The 25,974-nt window shown below is 35.9% G+C and overlaps 1 protein-coding gene across 1 annotated transcript in view; it reads left to right on the top strand.

Moving 5' to 3' along the window:
- The window catches only part of LMBRD1 (LMBR1 domain containing 1), a 128,534-nt gene that overhangs the window by 59,839 nt on the left and 42,721 nt on the right, over positions 1–25,974 (top strand). Inside the window, exons 8-9 of the mRNA XM_011975038.1 lie at positions 17,155–17,280; positions 23,185–23,337. Coding sequence (XP_011830428.1) covers positions 17,155–17,280; positions 23,185–23,337 — 279 coding nt within the window. The remainder of the gene's footprint in view (positions 1–17,154; positions 17,281–23,184; positions 23,338–25,974) is intronic.

The raw sequence follows: 25,974 nt of genomic DNA, 5'->3' as shown, positions 1-25,974 counted from the left end.
GTGAGGAAAAATAAGGCAGCATAAGGAGATAGACAGTAGTAGAGGCTGAGACTACTGTAAAGATCAGGAATAGTTTCTGACATCTGAACAGAGACCTGAATGAAGTGAAAGTAAGTCATGACAGAAGAGTAAGGGTGAGGATCCTGAGGTGGGCATGTACATGCTATATTCAGATACTAGCAAGGAGGCAAAGCTATTGTGGCTGGAATTCAGTTGACAAGGGGGAGTAGTAAAAGTTTCATTGAGAGGTAACAAGAGGCCATGTCATGTGAGCTTTATAGTCCGCAGTTAGGGTTTTGAATTTTATGCTGATTGAGAATAGAAACCACTGTAAGTTTTTAAATGGAAAAGTCATGGGCTCTGACAAACATTTTAACAGTACTACTCTGGTGGCTCTGAATTAAATAAGCTATGAGGGTAGCAAGTGGGAGTGGAGAAAGTAAGTTGTTATTAAAACTATTTCAAAGAGAGCTTCTTTGTAGGAATGATATTATTGGAAAGAAATATTTTAAACTATTTTATATTTAACTGGAAACTTTGAAAATTATTTAAATCAATTGAACCAACATAATATTCATACTGAATTAGTTAAGCTATCCTTAAAAGAGCTTCACTTTTCTAGAATACAGCAGGTCCTCAATAACATTTTTTTTTTCATGTTGTTTTCTTATAATGTTGATGTGAAAAAAGATGAGTTTCTGGCTAGGGCCACCGTGTGGAGTTTGCACGTTGTTTCCATGTCCGCGTGGGTTTTCTCTGGGTACTCTGGTTTCCTCCCACATTCCCAAGATGTGCACATTAGATGAATTGGTATGTCTGAAATTGTACCAGTAGGAGTTAGTGTAGGTATGTGTGAGTGTACCCTGCAGTTGGAATGGCATCCTGTCCAGTGTTGGTTCCTGCCTTGCAACCTGAACTGGTGGGATAGGCTCCAGCCACCCATGACCCTGAACTAAGAATAAGTGGGTTGAAAAATGAATGAATAAATGAATGCAAATTATTGTATAATAAAAATTCATAAAGTATACTACATACAAGTGCATAACAATAATTGTAATACAAAAACGTTCAGCTAGCCCAACATTGTTGTTTGTTTTTGTTTTTGAACTGTGTGGTGCTAGGAGGTGCTCTTTATAATTTTCACTTTGCAAACATTTATTCCTTATTTTAACCCAATATGACCACAACCATCGTCACTCACTGATTCACCAAGTTGAGTATTTTGTTTTTATTGATCTTTCCTAAATGTATGTAGAGCTTACATTTATTTCAGTATTTAATATTAGATACTTTATTTATTTAGAAGTTTATTTAGAATCTTTATTTAGAAGTTTGATGATGTTCTTGTGACCAAAAATATGCCATAGGAAGTTAGCTCTTGTTTACATCAATTAGTCTGTAGTAAAATTGGTTTTGTTGCCAGGCGCAGTGACTCATGCCTGTAATTCCAGCACTTTGGGAGGCCGAGTTGGGCGGGTCACCTGAGGTCAGGAGTTTGAGACCAGCCTGGCTAACATGGTGAAACCCCATCTCTACTAAAAATACAAAAATTAGCTGGGCTTAGTGGTGGGCTCCTGTAATCCCAGCTACTCGGGAGACTGAGGCAGGAGAATCGCTTGAACTTGGAAGGCAGAGGTTACAGTGAGCCGAGATTGCGCCATTTCACTCCAGCCTGGGCGACAAGAGGGAGACTCCGTCTCACAAAAAAAAAAAAAAAAAAATTGGTTTGTTATACATCATTTCACTTAAAGTCACAGTTTCCAAGAATCCATTGATGACATTATGTGATACTTTACTGTATAGAGGGCTGGGCTGAAGGATATTGATAAAACAACCAGAGGACCTTATAATGATGGGATTGAGGGTGGGAACCAGGAACACATAAAAGAGTTTGCTAAATAGGTAGAGAGGGGCCACTTAAGGCCTAAGGCCAAGGGAGAGATTCCAGTGTAACAGCCTGCTAAGATCCAGCTTCCCAGCAGTTATTTGTTTTCTTTAAGCAGCATAAACAATAAAATTAAAATAATTGGTGTGGAGAGGCTGAAATGTGGATCCATGGGTCTCCTGACCTACTTTCCCATTTAAATTTCTTCATCTTTATAGTGGTATAATATTTAAGTAATAAAGTAGTGAGGATTTAATTAAATAATCCACCAAGTCTTGGAATCTACTGGCCAGTTAATAAATAGTCACTATTAGCTTAAATAGTTGAATATTCACAGTTTCATATGGTTCAAACTATAGTTCCCACCTCTTTCCTCTCTCACTGAAAATAAACCAAATGCAAAAAGCAGTTGTATTATGATCAGTGAGAGTGTTCCTTATTCAAAGGTAAGTCAAAAGGCCTTCGTAATTGAATGGTGGTTAGTTGGGGTTGGGGAAGTGTGGATAGAGAGATAATATCTTTTGAATAGCACTACAAGTACTCAAAGCTCAGGCTTTGCTACCAAGCCATGATTTGACCAATTTTAATACCTATGATATATAGAGGGAGGGGAGGAGGAAGGTAGATGATGCTCTGTTCAAGAGGGGCATCATGGTGTGTATAGCTGAGCTCCATTCGTGGGTGTGAGTTTGTTGAAAATCTATTACCTGATCCCAAGCTTCCCCATCTGTAAAAATGAGCCAATAATACCTACTGGAATTTTAGTAAAAATTCAGTGAAAACCAACAATTTATAGATATGTGGTTTTATTGTAGATAGATGGTTAAATAGTATAATTATCATACTTGCTTGTAGTTGGGATACAAAGTTTTCTCCTAACTTACCTTGGAAAAGCTTGAGAACTGGGCATTTCTTGTGACAGCTTAAAAGAGGGTATAGAAAATATTCATGAGGAGTAGAAGACGTTTAATCTTAATTATTAAGTACCCAGAGTGGGAAATTAATACTTGAGTACTTTGACCCTACATATATGAAATGTAAAAATCGTGTTTCTTACAGAATTTGTAACTGAATTTTGTTTTGTATTGAGGCTAGAGAAGTTCTTTTATTTTATGTGTCAAGTGTGAATTTCTTAGTTATATATTATTGTTTATTTTTGAAACTAGTTGATTATTTAAATTTTACTGATTCTGACTACTGTACCCTGTATTAATGAATGCCAAATAATTAGGCAGTGAGCTTTAGGAGAAGAAGGTCAAACAGCATATTAGTTTGCCTGTTATTTTAAGCTTACATTGAAAGGGAATTGATACTTATTAAATTTAAAAAAGTAAAACTTGTAGGCATGGATATATATGTAGATATTCTAATTTTTTGGTGCCACCAAGTGGGGAGATGGTGAATAATGATGTCTTCAGCGAAATGTATCATATAGACCAGTGAAGTGCCTATAGAAGCAGTGACTGCTAAATTGTTCACTATATACCTTTATCCGTAAAACTTTAAATATGTCCACCAGGATATTTATGATTATAAATGCATATTTACATATTATTATGCTAACTTATGTACATTTAATGTAAAATATAAACTGATAGGTTAAAGAAAATTAAAGTGATAAAGATTCAAATATAGAAATAAAACATTTAATACTTTCTTCTTATACCCATCAAATGTTGGTTTGCCTCCATGTCTTAGTTCAGGTCAGTACAACAGATGTACCATAGACTGGGTGACTCAAACAACAAACTTTTATTTCTCACGATTCTAGAGACTGGGAAGTACAACATCAAGGTGTCTGGTGTCTGGTGAGGTCCCTCTTTCTTGATTTGCAGTTGGCTGTCTTCTCATTCTACGCTCATATGATAAAGAGCAGGGAGAGAAAGGAAGCAAGCTCTATTGTGACCCTTCTTATAAGGGCATTAATCTTATTTATAAGGGATCCACTCTCATGACTCAATTAACTCTGGAAAACTCCACCTACAAATATCACACTGGGGATTAGATTTCAACATACGAATTTTAGGGGAAAACAAACATTCAGTTCATGTTACAACACCTTATGAACCACAACAGTGGATCTCAATAATATTTTGAGAAAGAAATTCCCTTTAAAAGTCAAATTTCTCAGCCTATGTGATAGCACATTTCACTGAATGTATGCTACCGATTGTAAGGTGCACCATTACTTTATGTATCACTATAAGGAAAAATCTGAAAATTTTTTCTTAATCATTTATAATCTTTGTTTTATATTTAGTGAGTGAGATTTCTTCGATTTATCTGCATCCATAACAAGGAAAATATGAAATGAAAGGCATTCCTAAAACTTTATATTTGGAGTGTGAGAATTCTAAATCACTTTTTGAATTGGTTATTGATGTTCATGTTTTACTATATGACACAGATGCTTTTTGACTTACAGTGGGGTTACATTCTGTTAAATCCATCATAAGTTGAAAATATTGTAAGTTTAAAAATGCACTTAATACACCTAAACTAATGAACATCATAGCTTAGTTTAGCCTATCTGAACACAATATCTTAGTTTAGCCTATCTTAAACATGCTCAGAACACTTACATTAGCCTACAGTTGCACAAAATTATCTAACACCAAGCCTGTTTTACAATAAAATATCAAATGTTTTCTTATGTAAATTATTGACTACTGTACTGAAAGTAAAAAAGAATGGTCTTACACCATCACAAAGTATGAAAATCCTAAGTTGAACCATTGTGACATGGGAACCAACTGTATTGTCTTTTATTTTTATTGATACATAATAGGTATACACATTTTCCAAGTACATGTGATAGTCTGAGACTTTCATATAATGTATGATGATCAGATCAGGGTAATTGGAATATCCATCACCTTAAACATTTATCTTTTCTTTATGCTAGGAATATCTGAATTATTTTCTTCTGGCTATTTGGAAATATACAATACATTATTGTTGACTGTAGTCACCCTACTGATCTATCGAACACTAGGTCTTACTTTGTCTATTTAACTGTACCCACGAATCAAGCCTCTCTTCATCTCCCCTCCGTACTCCCTACCCTTATCGGCCTCTCCTCTCTTAGTCGTTAGTTTTAGTCACTATGTTAGGTGAAATAAGCTGGGCTCAGAAAAACAAGTTTCACATGTTTTCACTCATACACAGAAGCTAAAAAAGTGTATTGTCTTTTGTGCTATCAAGAGAATTGATGTGCAGCTTTTTTTGTGTGTTCTAGTCTTATCTCTGGGATTTTCTTTGAAACCACCAACACACCTATCCTGTAAATTTAAGATGTTTTGTTGTTGTTTCTTGTTTTGCCAAATAGAAGAAGGGAGTCCTTTTGCATATACCTAAGCAGAAAAATGCAAAATAACTTCTGTTTTGGATATCTCCCTTTCCTAAGCTTATGAAGCACTTGACTGTTGCTTTGTAAGAAAATACAGAATTATGCTCATTGTTCTAATGAATATTTTTTCTTTACTATTGATGTTTCTTCATTCTTTCTCCTTACTTACACATTAACTTTTTGTTTTAATGTCAAATCATATTATCTTTTCAGACATAAGTGCCAATTAAACTCAATAATTGTACCCAGAATGCTTGTAATTCAACTGAAGTGACTGTATTGTAACTTGCTGTGACCAAATTTGTGAATGTGCATGTAACAACAACTATGTCATGGCTTCTGCCTGGCCTTCAATAATATGATGCCTTCAATTTTTAGATGCATCCAAATTTCACTGATATTAAATGTAAGAAAATATATACATCTTAGACTCAGTGAAAACTTGAAAGGAAAGTCTTGAGTACCTGTAGTGTTTCATTAATCATAATAGCATGTACATCTTTGAATAATAGAGTTCACAAATATGTGGAAGACATTTATTAAGTCTACAGGTAGTATTCAGCATTGACCATTTACTGTAATCTAAGGCCTGCAGAGGTGGAAACCATCATTCCAGATAAAGAAGAGAGATATGTAAAGAAAAGTGCCATTCTAAACTGAGCTGTGAAAGAAGGTATTAGGAATGTAGTTTGTATATATGATTTTAAAACATTTTAGTTTTCAAATAGAGTTGGTGATTTGTTCTTGGAAGTCAAAGTAAATAAATTTGGTGACAATTATGGCCAACCTATTAATAGAAACATTTTAAACTATACAATCTCTTTAGTTTTCTGATTTTTTTTTTTTTCTGGAAATTCACTAGAGGGCAGTAGTAAGTAATAAAAGTTTTGTGTTTCTGAAAAGTACAGCCTTTTTGTACATTAAAAAAAAAGTCTGAAGTGAAGTTCAAAAGATTGTTGTTTAAAGACCTTAAAAGTTATAATATTTTATATAAGGTCTATGTCAAGCTTATCATAATCTAAATATTATAGTTAAATTCCTGATAATTATTGAAAATGCAATCCAAAAACAAGCTAAAAGCTTGGTGACCAAACAATGGCACCTTTCTTCTACTTGTTGTCTTTGGACAATTAAACATTTAAAAATAGCGTTTGTTCTGGTCTTATGTTACCACAAGTTGTTACCAGAAACTTTTTTATTTTAGACAATATTTTATATTAAGCTGTTTAGAAATTCAGTTCAGCTCTTCTAGTAAGTATATCAATTCCATTAAGGAAATAACTGTGTGTGAATTAAGAGCTTTCTCTTCCTAAAAACTTATTGGTTAATTATTATCTTCTTGGAGAAATTATTTTATTAATTTAATAAATTTTTGTTCTTGAAACAAAGGTAGGAGGAAAAAGAATTGGGACCTAGTCATTACATACCAAATAGTCTACTGTAGTTGTTACTAGTCTGGCCTAGAAATCTGTTCAGCCAAGTTTGGCAGATCTAGTGATAAAACAAATGTGCAGATGAATAATGTTAAAATACCTATGCGTTATAATTGAGTTATAAGCAAGGGACGTTTACAAGTCATGGAAGGTTTCTCAGACATATTGTAATTAAGCCGAGACCTGAAGGGCATTAACAGTTGTTAATGAAATAAGATGAGAAGGTGGGCGTTCTAGATGATGGCACTACATGGAATAAAATGTGTCTGTTGGACACAGCCTAAAGTAGCATAAAAATTGTAGTGTTTTAAGAACAATGAACAATTCAGAAGCATGAGATAAAGTTAACAAGTTGGTAAGCATCAGGTCATGAAGTGCTTTATATGCAAAATTACATTAATTAGAGTCTATTCCCAATACCAACTAGTAATTGTACCTTTCATAAAAAAATAGCAAAACAACTTTTTAAAACAATTTTATATGTTCATATACATATAGAGGTTAGGAACAAGTAGAATTGCTCTGGTTAAAGTAGCAGCAGATTCTTGCATGGCTAGCTGCCTTATCTTCTGTAGTGGCCCTAGTGGCACCTTTACAGATTCCTAGGAACTCATACCAGAATGCTTTGAAAAATACATTTATTAGTCCTGTAGAATCTTAAAGGGTATTAATTAGAGGAATGACATATACTGATTTGGGTATTAGAGTGAGATCACTTTAGAAACAATGTAGAAGATGGATTTGTAGAAGGTGAAACCAGCAGACCAGTTTAGGATAATTCAGAAGGCCTTGTGTTTGACAGTAGACTGTAAATAAGGCTATGTTGTTAATAGTGACTAAACCAGAAGGTTCCTTGGGAAACAGTATTGAGCACTGCAGTTAGTACATTCAGGGAACCTAATCCATCCAACACAGAATAACAGGCATTGAGGTCAAATAGGCCTAGACTGGAGATGGTTGAGAGGACAGGGTAACATACCTGCATATAAACTGGGTTTAGCAAAATATTGCCATGGCATTTTGTTGTAAAAAGCAACATTCTATTGGATTATTAAAATAATATGAATGATACGGTTTGACTGTCTGTCCCTACCCAAATTTCATGTTGAATTGTGATCCCAAGTGTCGGAGGTGTGGCCTGGTAGGAAGTGATTGGATCATGGAGGTAGTGTCTAATGGCTCAGCACCATCCTCGTAGTACTGTCTCATGATAGAGTTCTCACCAGATCTGGGTGTTTAAAAATCTGTAGCACCTCCCACTTCACTCTGTTCTTCCTGCTCCAGCAACATATAACTTGCTGGCTTCCCCTTTGCCTTCTGCGATGATTGTAAGTTTCCTGAGGCTTCTCTAACCATGCTTCCTGTACAGTTGGTGGAATCGTGAGCCAATTAAACCTCTTTTCTTTGTAAATTATCCTGTCTCAGGTAGTTCTTTATAGCATTGTGAGAATGGACTAATACAATAAGTAATGAGAATTGATAAATAATCATATAATGCTATATATTAATCAGAGTCTTAAATTATTCTTACTTTTTATCAATAATGTTTAAAGAATATGGAAGTACTAGAATAACCAAATCAAATAGGTTAAAATAATAATAAGGACAGGAAAATCCTATAAGGAAATGCTAAAGGAACTGTCAGGTACTTTGGTTCCCATAGGCTTTATTCTTCATATTTTTCAATGTTTTGAGGATGTATAATTTAATATAAAAAATATAAATGAGATTCTTTTAATTTTTAAAAATATATTTAGAGGGTACAAGTGCAGATTTCTGACATGCATATATTGCATTGTGGTGAAGTCTAGGCTTTTAGTGTGGCCATCACCTAAATTGTGAATGTTGTACCCAGTAGGTCAGTAGGTAACTTCTCAACCTTACTATATACATTTTAAACCCAATTATATGTTTTTCCTTTTATATTTTACCAAAGTATATATTTTGGAAATGTACATTTGATAAGAATTGAGGTAATTAGAGGAAATTACTCTACCCTAATCTGAAAATCCAAAATCTGAAAGCTTTCAAAATTTGAAACTTTGAACTCCAAAGAAATGTTCCTTGGAACTTTTTTTAAAATTATTTTTAATTTTCGTGGGTACGTTGTAGGTGTATCAATGGAGTACATATTTTGATGTAGGCATGCAATGCATAATAATCACATCATGGCAAATTCGGTATCTATTCCCTCAAGCATTTATACTTTGTGTTACAAATAGTCCAATTATATTCTTTTAGTTATTTAATTTAATTATTTAATTTTGAGACAGAGTCTCACTCTGTTACCAGGCTGGAGTGCAGTGGTGTGATATCAACTCACTGCAGCCTCCACTACCTGGGTTCAAGCAATTCCCTCTCCTGTCTTAGCCTCCTGAGTAGCCGGGACAACAAGTGCCCACCCGCACGCCCAGCTAATTTTTTGCATTTTTTATTAGAGATGGGATTTCACCATGTTGACCAGGCTGTTCTCAAACTCCTAACCTCAAGTGATCCACCCGCCTCGGCCTCCCAAAGTGTTGGGATTACAGGTGTGAGCCACCGTGCCCTGCCAGTTATTTAAAAATGTACAGTGAAATTATTGACTATAGTTCCTCTGTTGTGCTTTCAAATACTAAGTCTTACTCATTCTTTTTTTCTTTTTTTTTTGGTACCTAGTAACCATCCTTACCTGCCTGCCACTGCCCCACTACCCTTCCCAGCCTGTGGTAACCATCCTTCAATTCTCTGTGTCCACGAGTTTAATTGTTGATTTTTAGATCCTATAAATAAGTCAGAACGTATGATGTTTGTCTTTCTGTGCCTAGGTTATTTCACTTAGCATAATGACCTCCAGCTCTATCCATGTTGTCGCAAATGACAGAATCTTACCCTTTTTTATGGCTGAATAGTACTCCATTGTATATATGTACCACATTTTCTTTATCCATTCATCTGTTGATGGACACTTAGGTTGTTTCCAAATCTTGGCTGTTGTGAATACTGTTGCAACAAACGTGGGAGTGCAGATATCTCTTTGATATATAGATCTCCTTTCTTTTGAGTATGTGCCAAATAGTGGGATTGCTAGATCATATAGTAGCTCTATTTTTAGTTTTTTGAGGAACCTCCAAACAATTCTCCATAGTGGTTGTGTTAATTTACACTCCCACCAACAGTGTACAAGGGTTCCCTTTTCTGCACATCCTCACCAGCATTTGTTGTTGTCTGACTTTTAGATAAAAGCTCTTTTAACCAGGGTGAGATGATAATCTCAGTTTTGATTTGCATTTCTCTGATGATCAGTGATGTTGAGCACCTTTTCATATGTCTGTTTGCCCTTTGTATGTCTATTTTAAGACATGTTTATACAAATCTTTTGCCCACTTTTTAATAGGATTATTAGGCTTTTTTTCTATAGAGTTGTTTGAGTTCCTTATATATTTTGGTTATTAATCACTTGTCATTTGGTAGTTTGCAAATATTTTCTCCCATTCTATGCCATGTCTCCTAATTGTGTTGATTGTTCCCTTTACTGTGCAGAAGCTTTTTAGCTTGATGTAATCCCATTTGTCATTTTCTGCTTGGTTGCCTGTGCTTCTAGGGTATACTCAAGAAGCTTTGTCCAGACCAGTGTCCTGGAGTGTTTCTCCAATGTTTTCTTGAAGTTGTTTCATAGTATGAGGTCTTTGATCTTAGGTCTTTAATTCATTTTGATTTGATTTTTGTATGTGGCAAGAGATAGGGGTCTAGATTCATTCTTTTACATATGGATATCCAGTTTCCCTGGCACTGTTTATTGAAGAAATGGTCTTTTCCTCAATGCGTGTTTTTGGCACCTTTGTCAAGAATGAGTTTACCATAGGTGTGTAGATTGATCTCTGGGTTCTCTATTCTGTTCCATTGGTCTGTGTGTTTGTTTTTATGCCAGTACCATGCTGTTTTAGTTACTATAGCTCTGTAATAGAATTTAAAGTCAGATAATACGATTCCTCCAGTTTTGTTCTTTTTGCTCAGGATAGCTTTGGTATTCTGGGTCTTTGGGATTCCATATACACTTTAGGTGTTTTGTTTTGTTTTTTGGTGTGTGTGAAGATTGTCATTGCCATTTCGATAGGGATTGCATTGAATCTGTAGATTGCTTTGAGTAGTATGGACATTTTAACAATATTGATTCTTCCAATCCATGAACATGGAATATTTTTTCATTTTTTGATGTCTTCTTCACTCATCAGTATTTTATAGTTTTCATTGCAGTGATCTTTCACTTTTTTGGTTAAGTTAATTCCTAGTTATTTAATTTTATTTGGGGCTATTGTAAATGGGGCTTACTTTTTTAAATTTATTTTTCAGATTGTTCACTATTGGCATAAGAAATGCTACTGATTTTTGTATGTTGATTTTCGTATCCTGCAGCTTTACTGAATTTGCTTGTCAGTTATAATAATTTTTTGGTGGAGTCTTTAAGTTTTTCCAAATATAAAATTATATCATTACAAACAAAGATAGTTTGACTTTTTCCTTTCCAGTTTATATTGCCCTTTTTCTCTTTGTCATGTCTGATTGCTCCAGCGAGGACTTTCACGTTGAATAACGGTGTTGAAAGTGAGCATCCTTGTCTTGCTCCAGAACTAAGAAGAAAGGCTTTCAGTTTTTCACCATTCAGTATGATACTATCTGTGGGCCTCACATATATACTCAGTTTTTTGAGGGTTTTTATCATGAAAGGATGTTGAACATTATCAAATGCTTTTTCAGCATCCGTTGAAATGATCATGTGGTTTTCATCCTTCATTCTGTTGATATGATGTATTACAATGATTGATTTGTATTTGTTGAACCACCCCTTCCATCCCATGGATAAATCCCACTTAGTCATAACGAATGATCTTTCTAATGTTGAATTTGGTTTGCTAATATATGATAAGGGTTTTTGTATGAATATTCATGAGAGAGATTTGCCTGTAGATGTTTTTTGTTTGTTTGTTTTTTCCCCAGGTGTCTTTGGTTTTGGTATCAGAGTCTTGTAGAATGAAACTAGAACTATTCCCTCCTCCTTCATATTTTGGGGCAGTTTGAGTAGGACTGGTATTAGTTCTTCATCAAATGTTTGATAGAATTCGGCTGTGGATCAGCAGTAGGTCCTGGTCTTTCCTTTACTGGGAGGCTTTTTATTACAACTTTGATCTTGTTACTCGTTACTTATTACTGGTGTGTTCAGGATTTGGATTTCTTCATGGTTCAAGTTTGGTAGGTTGTATGTGTCTAGGAATTTATCCATTTCTTTCATATTTTCCAATTTATTGGCATGTAAGTAGTTGTTCATAGTAGCCACTAATGATCATTTGAATTTCTGTGGTATCAGTTACAATGTTTCCATTTTCATCTTTTATTTTATTTATTTGGGTCTCCTTTCTCTTTTTTTCTTAATCTGGCTAAAGATTTGTCAATTTTTTCTTTTTGAAAAACCAACTTTTTGTTTAATCTATCTTTTTTTTTTTTTTTTTTTGAGACGGAGTCTTGCTCTGTCACCCAGGCTGGAGTGCAGTGGCGTGGTCTCGGCTCACTGCAACCTCTGCCTCCCGGGTTCACGCCATTCTCCTGCCTCAGCCTTCCAAGTAGCTGGGACTACAGGCGCCCGCCACCATGCCCGGCTAATTTTTTGTATTTTTGGTAGAGATAGGGTTTCACCAGGTTAGCCAGGATGGTCTCGATCTCCTGACCTCATGATCCACCCGCCTTGGCCTCCCAAAGTGCTGGGATTACAGGTGTGAGCTACCGTGCCCAGCCTCATCTATCTTTTTTATTGTTTTATTCAAAATTCATTTATTTCTGCTCTGATCCTATTTCTTTCCTTCTCCTAATTTGGGGTGTGGTTTTTTCCTTTATTTTTCATTTCTTTAAAATGCATCATTACAGTATTTGTTTGAAGTTTTTCTTCTTTTTTGATTTAGGCTTTTAGAGATGTAATTTTCCCACTTATTGCTACTTTTGCTATATCCTGTAGGTTTTTGGTATGTTGTGTTTCTGTTATCATTTGTTTCAAGAACTCTTTCAATTTCTTTTTTAATTTCTTCATCAACCCACTGGTCATTTAGGAGCATATTGTTTAATTTCCATGTGTTTGTATAGTTCTGTAAATTCCTTTTGTTACTGGTTTGTAGCTTTGTTCCGTTGTGGTCAGAGAAGATGCTTGATGATATTTCAATTTTTGTGAATATGTTAAGACTTGTTTTATAACCTAACATATGGTTTATCCTTGAGAATGATCCATGTGCTGAGGAAAAGAATATGTGTTCCACAGACACTGGATGAAATGTTCTCTAAATATCTATTAGGTCTATTTGTTTTGTAGTGCAGGTTAAGTCTGATGTTTCTTTGCTGATTTTCTGTCTGAGAGAACTGTCCAGTACTGAAATTGGGGTGTTGAAGTCTCCATTGTTAATGTATTGGGGTCTCTCTCTCTAACTCTAATAATATTTGCTTTATATATCTGGGTGCTCCAGTGTTGGGTGCATTTATAATTGTTATATTCTCTTGTTGAATTGACCCCCTTATCACTATATAATGACCTTCTTTGTCTTTTCATACAGTTTTTGTCTGGAAATCTATTTTCCCCAATATAAACATAGTTACTTTTGTTCTTTTTTTGTTTCCATTGGCATGGAATATCTTTTTCCATTCTGGTCTGTGTGTGTCTTTATAGGTGAAATGTATTTCTTGTAGGCAACAGATCAATGGGTCTTGGATTTCTTATCCATTCAATCAGTCTGTGTCTTTTGATTGGAGAGTTTAGTCCATTTACATTCAGTGTTGTTACTGATAAGTAAGGACTTCTGCCATTTTGTTATTTATATTCTGGTTATTTTACAATCCTGTCCTCTTTCTTTCTTTCTTATCTTCCTTTTAGTGAAGGTGATTTTGTCTGATGGTATGCTTTAATGTCTTGCCTTTATGTTTTTAAGTATTTGTTGTATGTTTTTTAATTTGAGGTTACCACAAGGCTTCCATATGCTATTTTATAACCCATTATTTTAAACTGATGACAACTTATCACTGACTACATATACAAACAAACATACAAAAGAAAACGAATAGAAGCGCTACACTTTAACTTTATCCTCCTGCTTTTAAACTTTTTGTTGTTTCTCTTTACGTCTCATTGTACTGCCTGTGTCTTGAAAAGGTTTTTTTTTTTTTTTTTTGATTGGTTCGTCATTTAGTTTTCTACTTAAGACAAGACTGGTTTACACACCACCATTGTAGTGTTATACTATTCTTTGTTTTTCTGTGTGCTTACTATTCCAGTGAATTTTGTACCGTCACAAGATTTCTTCTTGCTCTTAACATCCTTTTGTTTCAGATTGAAGAACTCCCTTTAGCCATTTCTTGTAGGGCAGGTCTGGTGTTAATGAAGTCTCTTAGCTTTTGTTTCTCTGGGAAGATCTTTATCCTTCATACTTGAAGGATATTTTCACTGGATATACTATTCTAGGGTAAAATTTTTCTATCTTCAGCACTTTAAATATGTTATGCTGTTCTCTCCTGACCTGTAAGGTTTCTACTGAGATGCTGTCTGGGAGCCAGGAATTGGAGTAAAACCCTTAGCAGTTTACCTGCTAATCTATGGCTAAGCTGACACACACACCACCACAATACAAAGTCCTACTTGCTCTTCCCTCCCCTTTCCACAGGCAGAGGAGTCTCTGTGGAGACTGTGTTCCATGGGGGTCCACCAGGCCACCGCCAATGTTCACTTAAAGCCCCAGGGCTCTTCTGACAGCTTGTGGTGAATGCTGCCAGGCCTGAGACTCAGCCTGCAGGCAGTGGGCTCCCTTCTGGACAGGGCATGTACAAAAGTGCTGTCCTCTAAGAACCTAGACCTTGACTTGGGGACCCCAAGAGTCTGCTTGTTGCTCTGCCTTACTGTGGCTGAGGTGCAAGACAAAGTCCCCCTTACTTTTCTCAGACAGAAGGAGTCTTTTACCATAGTCACCATAGCTGGGAATGTACTGGGTCACCCCTGAATCCAGCATGTCCCAGAGCCCAAGGCCCACAGTGTACTTGGTAGATAACATTCCTGGTTATTCAGGGACCAGGGGCTCTTTAGTCAGCAGGTAATCAATCCTGCCTGCCCTTTAAGGCAGCAGATTCCCTTTTGGCCCAAGGTGTGTCTAGAAATGTCATCTGTGAGCTAGGCCCTGGAATGGGGGCCTGATGACTCTGGCACAGTATCCTGCTGTGGCCATGCTGGTATCCAGGATGCAAAACAAAGTTCTCTTTACTGTTCCCTCTCCTTTCCTTAGGCCAAAGGAAAGAGTCACTTTTGTTGAGGTGAGCTACACCGCATGGGGTTGGGAGAGGGATGGTGCAAGCACTCCCTTAGCTGGTGTCTTCCTGGGTCACATGCCACCCTAGTCCACTCTAAGCCCAGCCTAGCACTAGGAGTTGCCTAGGAATTGTAGTCTTTGTTTCCTAGACTGTCTTTTGAGTTTACCTAGGACGACAGAGCATTTTGCCCACAGTGGCAAGGCTTGCTGAGAAACTCCAGTTCCAACCACTGGGGTGAGTGATTCCCCTCTAGCTAGGGTTGGTGCAAATGTTCCTTCTATGCATGGGCAGTAGCTGAGCCCAGCACGGCTGTATTGTCAACGGTGACAGGGCACCACTGCGTTCAATGTAGAGTCCGCCCAGTCACTGTGCTGTCCCTCCCAAAAGCGAAAAGGTTCTCTTTCCATGGTGCCTCACGGCTGCTGCTGGGGGATGGCAGAGGGGTGGCACTGATGATTCAAGACTGTCTCTTCTGACTTCCTCAATGCCTCTTTTAGTGATATGAAGTTAAAACCAGGTACTGTGATTGCTGACCGGATTTTTGCTTCTTGTGACAGTACTTTTCTGTGTATAGATATTAAAATGTAGTTTTCCAGTGAGGATGATGAATGGTGTAGGCTTCTATTCCACCATCTTGTTTCATCTCTCCTTGGAGCATTTCAGATTTTGGATTTTCAGATTACGGATGCTCAATAATGCAAATATACTAAAAGTCAAAAAAATTCTAAAATCCAAAACACTTCTAGTCCCAGCAATTTAAGATAAGGAATACTTAAAGTGTGCTCTATCCAAATTGCATTTTCATTTAATAGTAACAGAATCTTCTTCCACTCCTTCCTATTTTAGGATTAAAGGGAAATAATAGGAATACTCACTTATGTTTTAATAATATTTAAACTGCAAGGTTTTTTAAGTGTTGGAAATACAAAGATTTGTATATTGGGTAATAATTTCAGCTAGATAAGTATCTAAATACAACGTACTCTAGAGTTGATATTATATGATAGAACTAGTTGATTTCGGGATATTTTTTATTCATGTTTTTTGTTCTCCCTTAATTTTAAAAAAAAAGCTGATTTGTTAGAAATTTATGCTTTGCTATTTGAACTGTGGTTTAAGCAATGTTTAATCATTGCATAAAGGAGACTCAGTGAAGAATGTTAGAATATTAAACTAATTAAAATTAACATTGAAGGTATCTTAAGTCATTCTTGGAGTTGACAGCTAGGTAGCAGAGAGCATGAGTAAAAGCATTCAGGATCACCCAGGATATTTTGGTGTTTGGGATCATGCTTAAAAAGTGGCATTTATCACTTCTGCCCGTATTCATTGTCCTGAACTCAATGTCTTAGCCCACCTAACTACAGGGGACACTGGGTAAAGTGTGCCAGAAGGGAAATGAAGAACATTTAAGTACATAATGTAGTATCCATTTCAGAGTTTGTTGCTGCAACCAGGAGGTTATAGTTGTTAGTGTTTCTGCTAAGAAAGTACGGTCAGTAATGATTCTGAATAATGGTTACATAGCAGATGCCATTAAGTATTATTAATGGCTATATTAAAAAGCTGTCATTTGGTACTGGAATATGGAATTGGGTAGTACATATAATAACATGTTTATTCTTAACACTGATTAATAAGTTAAAATTACTTGGAAAGTATTTAAAATACTTAGCAAAAAGATTGGTTATAAATATTTAGAACTTTCAAATAAACTTTATAATGTAAATAATTGGTATGCTAATCAAATGACATGTATATATTAAAATACTTACTTTACCAAAGGTTTACTATATATACTTGGAGAAAATTGTTCTTTTTTATAGAAAATCATTTTTTAAAATTTTTTTACTAATTTATACTATTTTAACCTTCGATTAGTCTGAAGTTGTAATTATTACTTTGATATAAAGAATTGTACAGTAAATTTACAGTAAATTTGCAACTTAACCTTTGAGGAATTGTATTATAAATTTGACTCTGTTTAAATGTAATGTGAAATAAATGGGAGAATTGTGAGACAATATAGTGTTCACTCTCGTATACCACGTTTTTCAGTGACTGTACTCTTTCACAACTGCTGACTTTTATGACTTTAAAAGACATTTTTAACCTAAAATTGTGTATAATATGTTTGAAACATTATTTCTAAAACATTTCAATTTTTTTTCTTTTAGGCCTATGGCATGTCTGCGTTACCTTTAAATCTGATAAAAGGCACTAGAAGCGCTGCTTATGAACGTTTAGAAAACACTGAAGACATTGAAGAAGTAGAACAACACATTCAAACGATTAAATCAAAAGTGAGTTGGTATTTTGGTGTAATTGGGAAGCATAAAACTACTTTGTCTTAGAGCCACTCTGATATGACTTAGACATTGTCAACCCCATAACTTTTTACATTGTTTGAATTTTTTGCAGCATAGCTGATATGGTTTGGCTGTGTCCCCACTTAAATCTTATCTTGAATTGTAGTTCCCATAATCCCCTGTGTTGTGGGAGGGACCCGGTGGAGGTAATTTAGTCATGGGGGCGGTTACCCTCATGCGGTTCTCATGATAGTGAGTTCTCACAAGATCTGATGACCTTATAAGGAGCCTTTCCCCCTTTGGCACTTCTCCTTCCTGCTGCCATGTGAAGAAGGAAATGTTTGCTTCCCCTTCTGCCATGATTGTAAGTTTCCTGAGGCCTCCCAGCCCTGCGGAACTGTGAGTCAGTCAAACCTCTTTCCTTTATAAAGTACCCAGTCTTGAGTAGTTCTTTATAGCAGCATCCTTACAGAACCTGCTGCCATGTGAAGAAGGATACAGTATCCTTACAGAACCATGTCTATATTTCTAAAAATTGGTCTTATGTGTAATCTAGGACACTAGCAATTTGAGGATTTCTATCATTGTTCTAACACTTAAAAACCAAAAGTTTTTCTTATGTATGATCAAGATCTTACTAGTTCTCAGGTATCATCATTTAATATATAATATTATATTTTACTATAATATTTATGTTGAAGTTTTATTTATTAGTTGAATAAGCTAAAGGTTACATGTAACCCCTTGCCAATTAAATGTGCTTTTAAAAATACAGTAAAAAGTTTTTCTTCCTCTGTCGTCTTCAAGTAACAGATAAATCTTTTTTTTTTTTTTTTTTTTTTGAGACGGAGTCTCGCTCTGTCGCCCGGGCTGGAGTGCAGTGGCCCGATCTCAGCTCACTGCAAGCTCCGCCTCCCGGGTTTACGCCATTCTCCTGCCTCAGCCTCCCGAGTAGCTGGGACTACAGGCGCCCGCCACCTCGCCCGGCTAGTTTTTTGTATTTTTTAGTAGAGACGGGGTTTCACCGTGTTAGCCAGGATGGTCTCGATCTCCTGACCTTGTGATCCTCTCGTCTCGGCCTCCCAAAGCGCTGGGATTACAGGCTTGAGCCACCGCGCCTGGCCGAGTAACAGATAAATCTTATTCAAAGATCATGGGAAAAAAATGGCAGGTCCTCTAAATTATTCTCCTAAGCTAGTATGATTCTGATAAATAAATCAGACAATGACAGCACACAAAAAAAGAACCATATACTGGCTTTCTTATGAAAGTAGAAGCAGGCCGGGCGCGGTGGCTCAAGCCTGTAATCCCAGCACTTTGGGAGGCCGAGATGGGCGGATCACGAGGTCAGGAGATCGAGACCATCCTGGCTAACACGGTGAAACCCCGTCTCTACTAAAAATACAAAAAAAACTAGCTGGGCGAGGTGGCGGGCGCCTGTAGTCCCAGCTACTCGGGAGGCTGAGGCAGGAGAATGGCGTAAAAACCCAGGAGGCGGAGCTTGCAGTGAGCTGAGATCGGGCCACTGCACTCCAGCCCGGGCAACACAGCAAGACTCCATCTCAAAAAAAAAAAAAAAAAAAAAAGAAAGTAGAAGCAAATATTTTAATACAAATAAAATGTAAGTGGTCAGGTATGTACTGTTGGCTGACACCTGTAGTACCGGATTGCTTGAGCTTAGGATTTTGGTACCAGCCTGGGCAAAACCCCATCTCTACAAAAAAATACAAAAACTTAACTAGGTGTCGTGGCATGCCTATAGTCCCAACGACTTGGGAGACTGAGTTGGGACGATCACTTGAGTCCAGGAAGTTGCGGCTGCAGTGATCCATGATCATGCCACTGCACTTCAGCCTGGATGATGGAGCAAGACCCTTTAAAAAAAAAATAGCAATTCAAAACCTGTGCTATAGTAAGAGAATATTTCATAATCATCAGATTAGGCTTATCTCAGAAATGCAAGCATGATACATCAGAAAATACATTAAAGTAGTTTAACATATTGAGATTAAATGTGAAATATAAACATCTTAGTAGATGTTAGAGTATTTTCTAAAAGTTAATTTGTAGTTACAAATTTTAATAAAGTCTTTTCAAAATAAAGATAAGAAAATATGGGAAGGAAGCCTCTAATGAGCACAATACTTAATAGTGAAAGAATAGAAACATTCCCATTAACATCAAATATAGGAGTAATGTTAGTATCCTTGTTACTTTTAGCATATTTCTGGCAATTTGAGTCAAATAAGAAATAATTTAGAATTTACATGTAAGCATGGAGAGGAGAGGGGGAAAAGGAAAGTAACTTTTTTTGTTGGCAAATATCATCTACCATGATAATCTAAAATAACTGACAAACTAATAGAACTAATAAGAATTTATCATGGTGCCTAGATGTAAACATAACAAGCATTAATTAGTTGGAAGATGTAATAGAAAATAATCCCATTCACAATAGCCACAAACTGTAAAATAATAAATGTCAAGAACAACTCAATATATTTTTTTAAAATTCTTTGGATCTCTTTTAAATTTTTATCTGTGTCAAATTTTTATCAGAATTTGGGGATTAGACTGTTTGTGAGTATATAAAATATACAACTTTCTAAAGAATATTGAATGTCATGACATGTGCCTGTAGATACACATACACACCTTTTAATAATTAAAGTTTAACAGTTTACCTCTAGGAAATTATCCTACTGAATTGTTTGTACCTAAGTATATAAGAATGTTTATGGCACATTGTTAATGACCGTCAACAAAAATTAAAAAAGGAAATAATCTACATGTTCAAAAGAAATTATTTGTTAAATCTAGAGACCATCTTGTAATGTGCAGTAGTGAAAAGGAATGAGATATATTTATAAATCTGTATATAGCTTGAAGAATATATCATGTAAAATCCGACTATCTCAGTTCAAAATCTAGCTCTACTGATTGTGCACATAACATCTGTAGGCCTTTTTTTCTCATTTAATAAATGAATGTAATACTATTATCTGCCTCAAAGAGTTATTCAGAAGATGTACAAAAAATAAATACAAAAAGAGAAGACCAGTTTTATGCACAAGAAAGGTGCTCAAGACACTTCTCAAAAGAAGACGTACATGTGGCCAAATAATCATACGAAAAAAGCTCAACATCATTGATCACTAGAGAAATGCAAATAAAAACCACAGTGAGATACAATCTCACACCAGTCAGAATGGCTGTTATTAAAAAGTCAAAAAATAACAGATGCCAGTGAGATTGCTGAGAAAAGAGAACCCTTATACACTGTTGGTAGAAGTGCAGATTAGTTCAACCATTGTGGAAAGTAGTATGGCGATTCCTCAAAGAACTAAAAGTAGGACTACCATCCAACCCCAGCAATCCCATTAGTGGGTATATACCCAGAGGAACATAAAGCATTCTGCGATAAAGACGCATGCACGCAAATGTTCATTAGAGCACTGTTCACAGTAGCAAAGACATGGAATCAACCTAAATGCCCGTCAATGGTAGACTGCATAAAGAAAATGTGGTACATATACACCATGGAATAGTATGCAGCCATAAAAAAAAAATGAGATCATGTCCCTTCCGGGGACATGGAGAGAGCTGGAGGCCATTATCCTTAGCAAACTAACACATGAACAGAAAATCTAGTACTACATGTCCTCACAAGTGGAAGCTAAATGTTGAGAACACATGGACACAAAGAGGGGAACAGTGCACACTAGGGCCTACTGGAGGGCAGAGGGTGGAAGGAGGGAGAAGATCAGAAAAAATAACTAATGGCTACTAGACTTAATACCTGGGAGATGAAATAATCTGTACAACAAATCCCCATGACACACATTTACCTGTGTAACAAACCTGCACATCCTGCACATGTACCTCTGAACTTAAAAGTTAAAAAAAGGTTTTCAAGAAATGTTAGCTATTATGTATAACAAGAAATCATAAATACTTTTGTATGTGTGTACTTTCTGTGTGTGTGTGTGTGTGTGTGTGTATGTGTGTGTATAAACAGAAAATTTGCCTAAGGATATTTAGCAGCTTAACAGTAAAAAACGTAGGAAAGGGGAATGGTAATATGGTAATTGTAGACAGTGAGACAGTGTGAAGGGAAGCTTTCGTGTTTTACTTTTTTTCTTAACCAGGGGTTTGTTATACCTTTTAACTACATTTTAACCTGTATAACTACATTTTTTCTTTCAAATGAGATAGATGTTCACTGCTGAGTTTACATCTTAGTATTTGTTTCTCTGATCAAAATTATTCTTATATTTGTTTAGTCAATTGGCAATGCAGAATGGAAATTCATCCCTCATTCCACTGAAGCATTCACCAAGTAGGCAGATAACTTGGGTTTGTTTCAAGTGGATCCTTAAATCAGTTTACTATTTTTTTTTTTTTTTTCCTAAAATAGTGAACACCAGCATTGAGACAAAATTACTTCATTTTTAGTATCCTTTTGATACGGTAATGGGAATTTTGGGGAAAATTGTTATGGTTAAGATAAAAAGTGCAAAATCCTTCTCATACACACTTGAAGTATTATTACCTGGATTTATCCTCCAGAAGGGAGTGTTCATTTTATTCCTCTGATCTCAGAAAATCCCTCTTAGTTTTCATTGTCTGGGATCCAGTGATAATACCCAAAGTACTTAGAGGAATGAAATATAGTCTGTAGTATGTAATGTGTGGTCTCTGGACTAGTAGCATCTGTATCTCCTGGAAATTTGGTAGAAATTCAAATTCTAGGCCCCACCCAAGACCTACCAAATCATATCTTTTGGGGATAGGGCCTAGAAATCTGTATTTAACAAACTTTCCAAGTGATTCTTATGCATAAAGTTTGACAAGCTTTAAGATAAGGCGTGGAAGAGGATGATTGGTTCCAGAAGGTCATAGTGATGCCGATGTATAAAGAGATTGTTGTAACTGTGTAAATCTCTTTATTAAATGTTACCTAGGTATTCTCTGCATTATATTTATGATTTCAAATTGAGGCTGCACTAGGATATATGGGAGAGCAATATGTTGTGTATCTGCTAGGAACCTATTTAAACCTTAATAGGAATATTAAAGACATTCTAATACTTAATGTATCTGCATTTTAAAAATATAATCCTATACAAATATTTTTATTGTTCCTGCTGACAAAAACAATTTTATATTTTACCTTTTCTGTATTTATTAGCTGTTTTATTTTTTGTACCCAATTAAAGACAGGAGCAGGAGAGTTCAGTGGGAAAGTGTATTTATGAGATATGATGAGAAAGGTACTGCTCATGGTTACAGAAAGTATCATGTAAAAATAGATGGAAATTATCTGTCAGATAGGTTGGCCAAAGAAAGTTTGACTCATTTGCCAGAGTACTTGGAAAACAAGAAAGTATCAGTTGTTAGCAATTGTTACAAAAACCTCTCCATGCCATCTGTACTTGTGTTGCTTCATTCTGCTAGCATTTGAATTGGGCTGAGAGGCATCAGTTCAGGTAACATAACCACTTGACTAAAGAGAGGGAAGGGGCAGAGCCAAATCTATTAAAATAAGTGATACAGTGAGTTTGGAGAGGAGGGAGAATCATTAAGCAAAGTACATAGTAGTTAACACTTCTTATCAAATACACTTTTTGTGGAATGTTTTTACAAATGGTTATCTCTCTCCACATAACTACCGTGTATTGGGATCAAGAGGAAGGTAGGCATAAATGTACACACATCCACATTTTTATGCTGACCTTGGTTATCTTATGTTTATTGCAGTTGTACGATTTTTTAGTTTGTAAATTTGCCTAAACAGTGTCCATCCTGAAAAAGTTTTGTCGCCTGATCTGCTAAATCTGCTGGGTACTTTATTAAGATGTTAATGGTAAAACTTTTGTTTTGTTCCGTCATTTGCAGAGCAAAGATGGTCGACCTTTGCCAGCAAGGGATAAACGCGCCTTAAAACAGTTTGAAGAAAGGTTACGAACACTTAAGAAGAGAGAGAGGCATTTAGAATTCATTGAAAACAGCTGGTGGACAAAATTTTGCGGCGCTCTACGTCCCCTGAAGGTAAATTAAATTTTAAAAAATTATACTGTCACTCTTCTCCCAAGTTTATGTAGTATCTCTTGGAGAGATTGAGCTCTCCTTTTGAAGCATTACAGCTTAAAATGGATTTGGGAGTTTAATCTGGTTTTAAATCACAGCTCTCTTTGGTAGTTTGGGCAAGGTGCATAACCTTTCTGAGCAATGTATTACAACAATTGTTGAGAAATAAAAATAAAAATATAGGTAAGTATTGCAATATGCTGCTAGCATATTCTTCAAGTTTATACTTTCCTATAAGTAGATCTGTGACTCATGTTAGAGCTTAGAAGCCTATGCTTTCTCCTGGTAGATTTACAGTTTCAGGTCTTATGTTTAAGTGTTTAGTCTATTTTGATTTGGTTTTTGTGTATGATTTAAAATGAGGGCCCAGTTTCATTCTGTTGGCATGGAGTTCATTTTTTCCAGCACTATGTTGGATTGACTATCCTTTCCTTAGTATGTATTCATGGTACCTTTGTCAAAAATAAATTGACTAAGTTTGTGGATTTATTTCTAGGCGCTCTATTCTTTTCTACTGGTGTACATTTTTGTTTTCATGCCTTACCATACTGGTGTTTCCTCCCACTTTTATGGAGATCCAGTTGTTTCTTTTAACACTGCACATAATTAATGAATGCAGTTTGGTGAGTTTAGACATACATATTCATTTATGTTGCTATCACCACATTCTGGGTAATGGGCATATACATCACCTCCAAAACTTTCTATATTTTCCTTTGTTGCTGTTGTTGATTTAACATTTAAAGTGAGATCCATTCTTTCTAAAATTTTTATATGTACTACATACTATTGTTGACTATAGGCCCTTTCTTTCGTGGCAGACTTGTTCATCTTGTGTAACTTCATCTTTATATCCCTTAGATGACAACTTTTCTTATCTTTTTTCTGCATTCCCTGGTAGCTACTATTCTAATTTCTGTATCTATACTTTTTCCTATTTTAGGTGTCTCACATAAGAATTGTGCAGTGTCTTTCTATGTCTGACTTATTTCATTTAGCATAGTGTCTTTCAGGCTCATCCATGTTGTCACAAATGAGAGGATTCCCTTATTTTTTACAAGACTGAATAATATTCCAATTTTGTATGTGTGACATTTTCTTTATGAATTTATCTATTTGTATGGGTTGTGAAAACTGTGAGAAACAAAATGACTTTCTTTAATCTAAAAAAAAGAACACAGGAACTCTGACTTACAGTAATAGAATTTTTCTCATTGTTAGATTATGTTTCTGAAAGTATGTAAAAAGACATTATTTGGGCTGGGCGCGGTGGGTCAAGCCTGTAATCCCAGCACTTTGGGCGGCCGAGAAGGGTGGATCACGAGGTCAGGAGATCGAGACCATCCTGGCTAACACGGTGAAACCCTGTCTTTCCAAAAAAAAAAAAACAAAAAACTAGCTGGACGAGGTGGCGGGCGCCTGTAGTCCCAGCTACTCGGGAGGCTGAGGCAGGAGAATGGCGTAAACCTGGGAGGCGGAGCTTGCAGTGAGCTGGGATCGGGCCACTGGACTCCAGTCTGGGCAACAGAGTAAGACTCCGTCTCAAACAAAAAAAAAAAAAAAAAAGACATTATTTGACATGGAAAATTATTATTTTCTCTTTTTGGAAACCATTGTTTGCCAGCCTTGGATTCTTGGGACTGTGGTACTTAACCTAACTATATAGAATGAATTAAGATCATTTTAATATGGCTCAGACTAAAAAGTAACAAAAACTGCTGGCCACAGACTTCTAAATATGCTCATTCTATATCTGGAAGCATTTCAAACACCAGACCTTTGCATACAATAGCATACAAGTTGTAATTCAGAAAATTCAGTGAGTGCACTAACTTGGAGTTAGGCAAAATGAAGCTAGAAAGTGGGTTTGGGCTAAATTTTAAAAGAAGTGATTCAACATGGACAGATAGAGGGGAACAACACACACTGGGGCCTTTCAGAGGGTGGAGGGTGGGAGGAAGGAGAGGATCAGGAAAAATAACTAATGGGTTCCTTGCTTAGTACCTGGGTGATGAAATAACCTGTACAACAACCCCCATGACACAAGTTTACCTATATAACCAACCTGCGCTTGTACCTGTGAACTTAAATGTTAAAAAAAGAAAAAGAAATGGTTCAAAGAACCATTCAAAGATGAGTCAGTCAGGTTCAATTCGGATGCTGCTTTCTCCACCTTTTATAATTAGAAAGAAATGCACTAACTGCTCACCCTAAAAAGACCCTGGTTTGAAAGAGATTTTTAAAAATAGACCATAATCAGTTAGTTTTTCTATATAATCATTTTTTAAATCTTCTGTTAGAATAAATTTTTAAAACTTTACCCCAGTTTTTTTTTCCCCAAGGTGATTTGTCTTCATAGCCCTGCAAGTATGATAAAACCCTCTCCAGCTTGATTTTAATCCTAAATTGTTTTTTAGGTTTTTATAAATATTTATAATCTGGTCTCTAACATCAGCTGCCTTCTTTTAAATGTGCTGTGTTCCATTTCACCAAACATATGTTTAGAAGGATTTTCAAATCAACTTTACTAAGTGTACAGATTTTTACAGTGTAAGGTTTTACAGTGTAAGATTTACAGATTTTCAGTGTAAGGTTTTG

The sequence above is a fragment of the Mandrillus leucophaeus genome, unplaced genomic scaffold (genome assembly GCF_000951045.1).
Source record: "Mandrillus leucophaeus isolate KB7577 unplaced genomic scaffold, Mleu.le_1.0 Scaffold1505, whole genome shotgun sequence".
NCBI classification, from domain to species: Eukaryota; Metazoa; Chordata; class Mammalia; order Primates; family Cercopithecidae; genus Mandrillus; species Mandrillus leucophaeus.
This window is presented reverse-complemented; position numbering and strand designations above follow the sequence as displayed.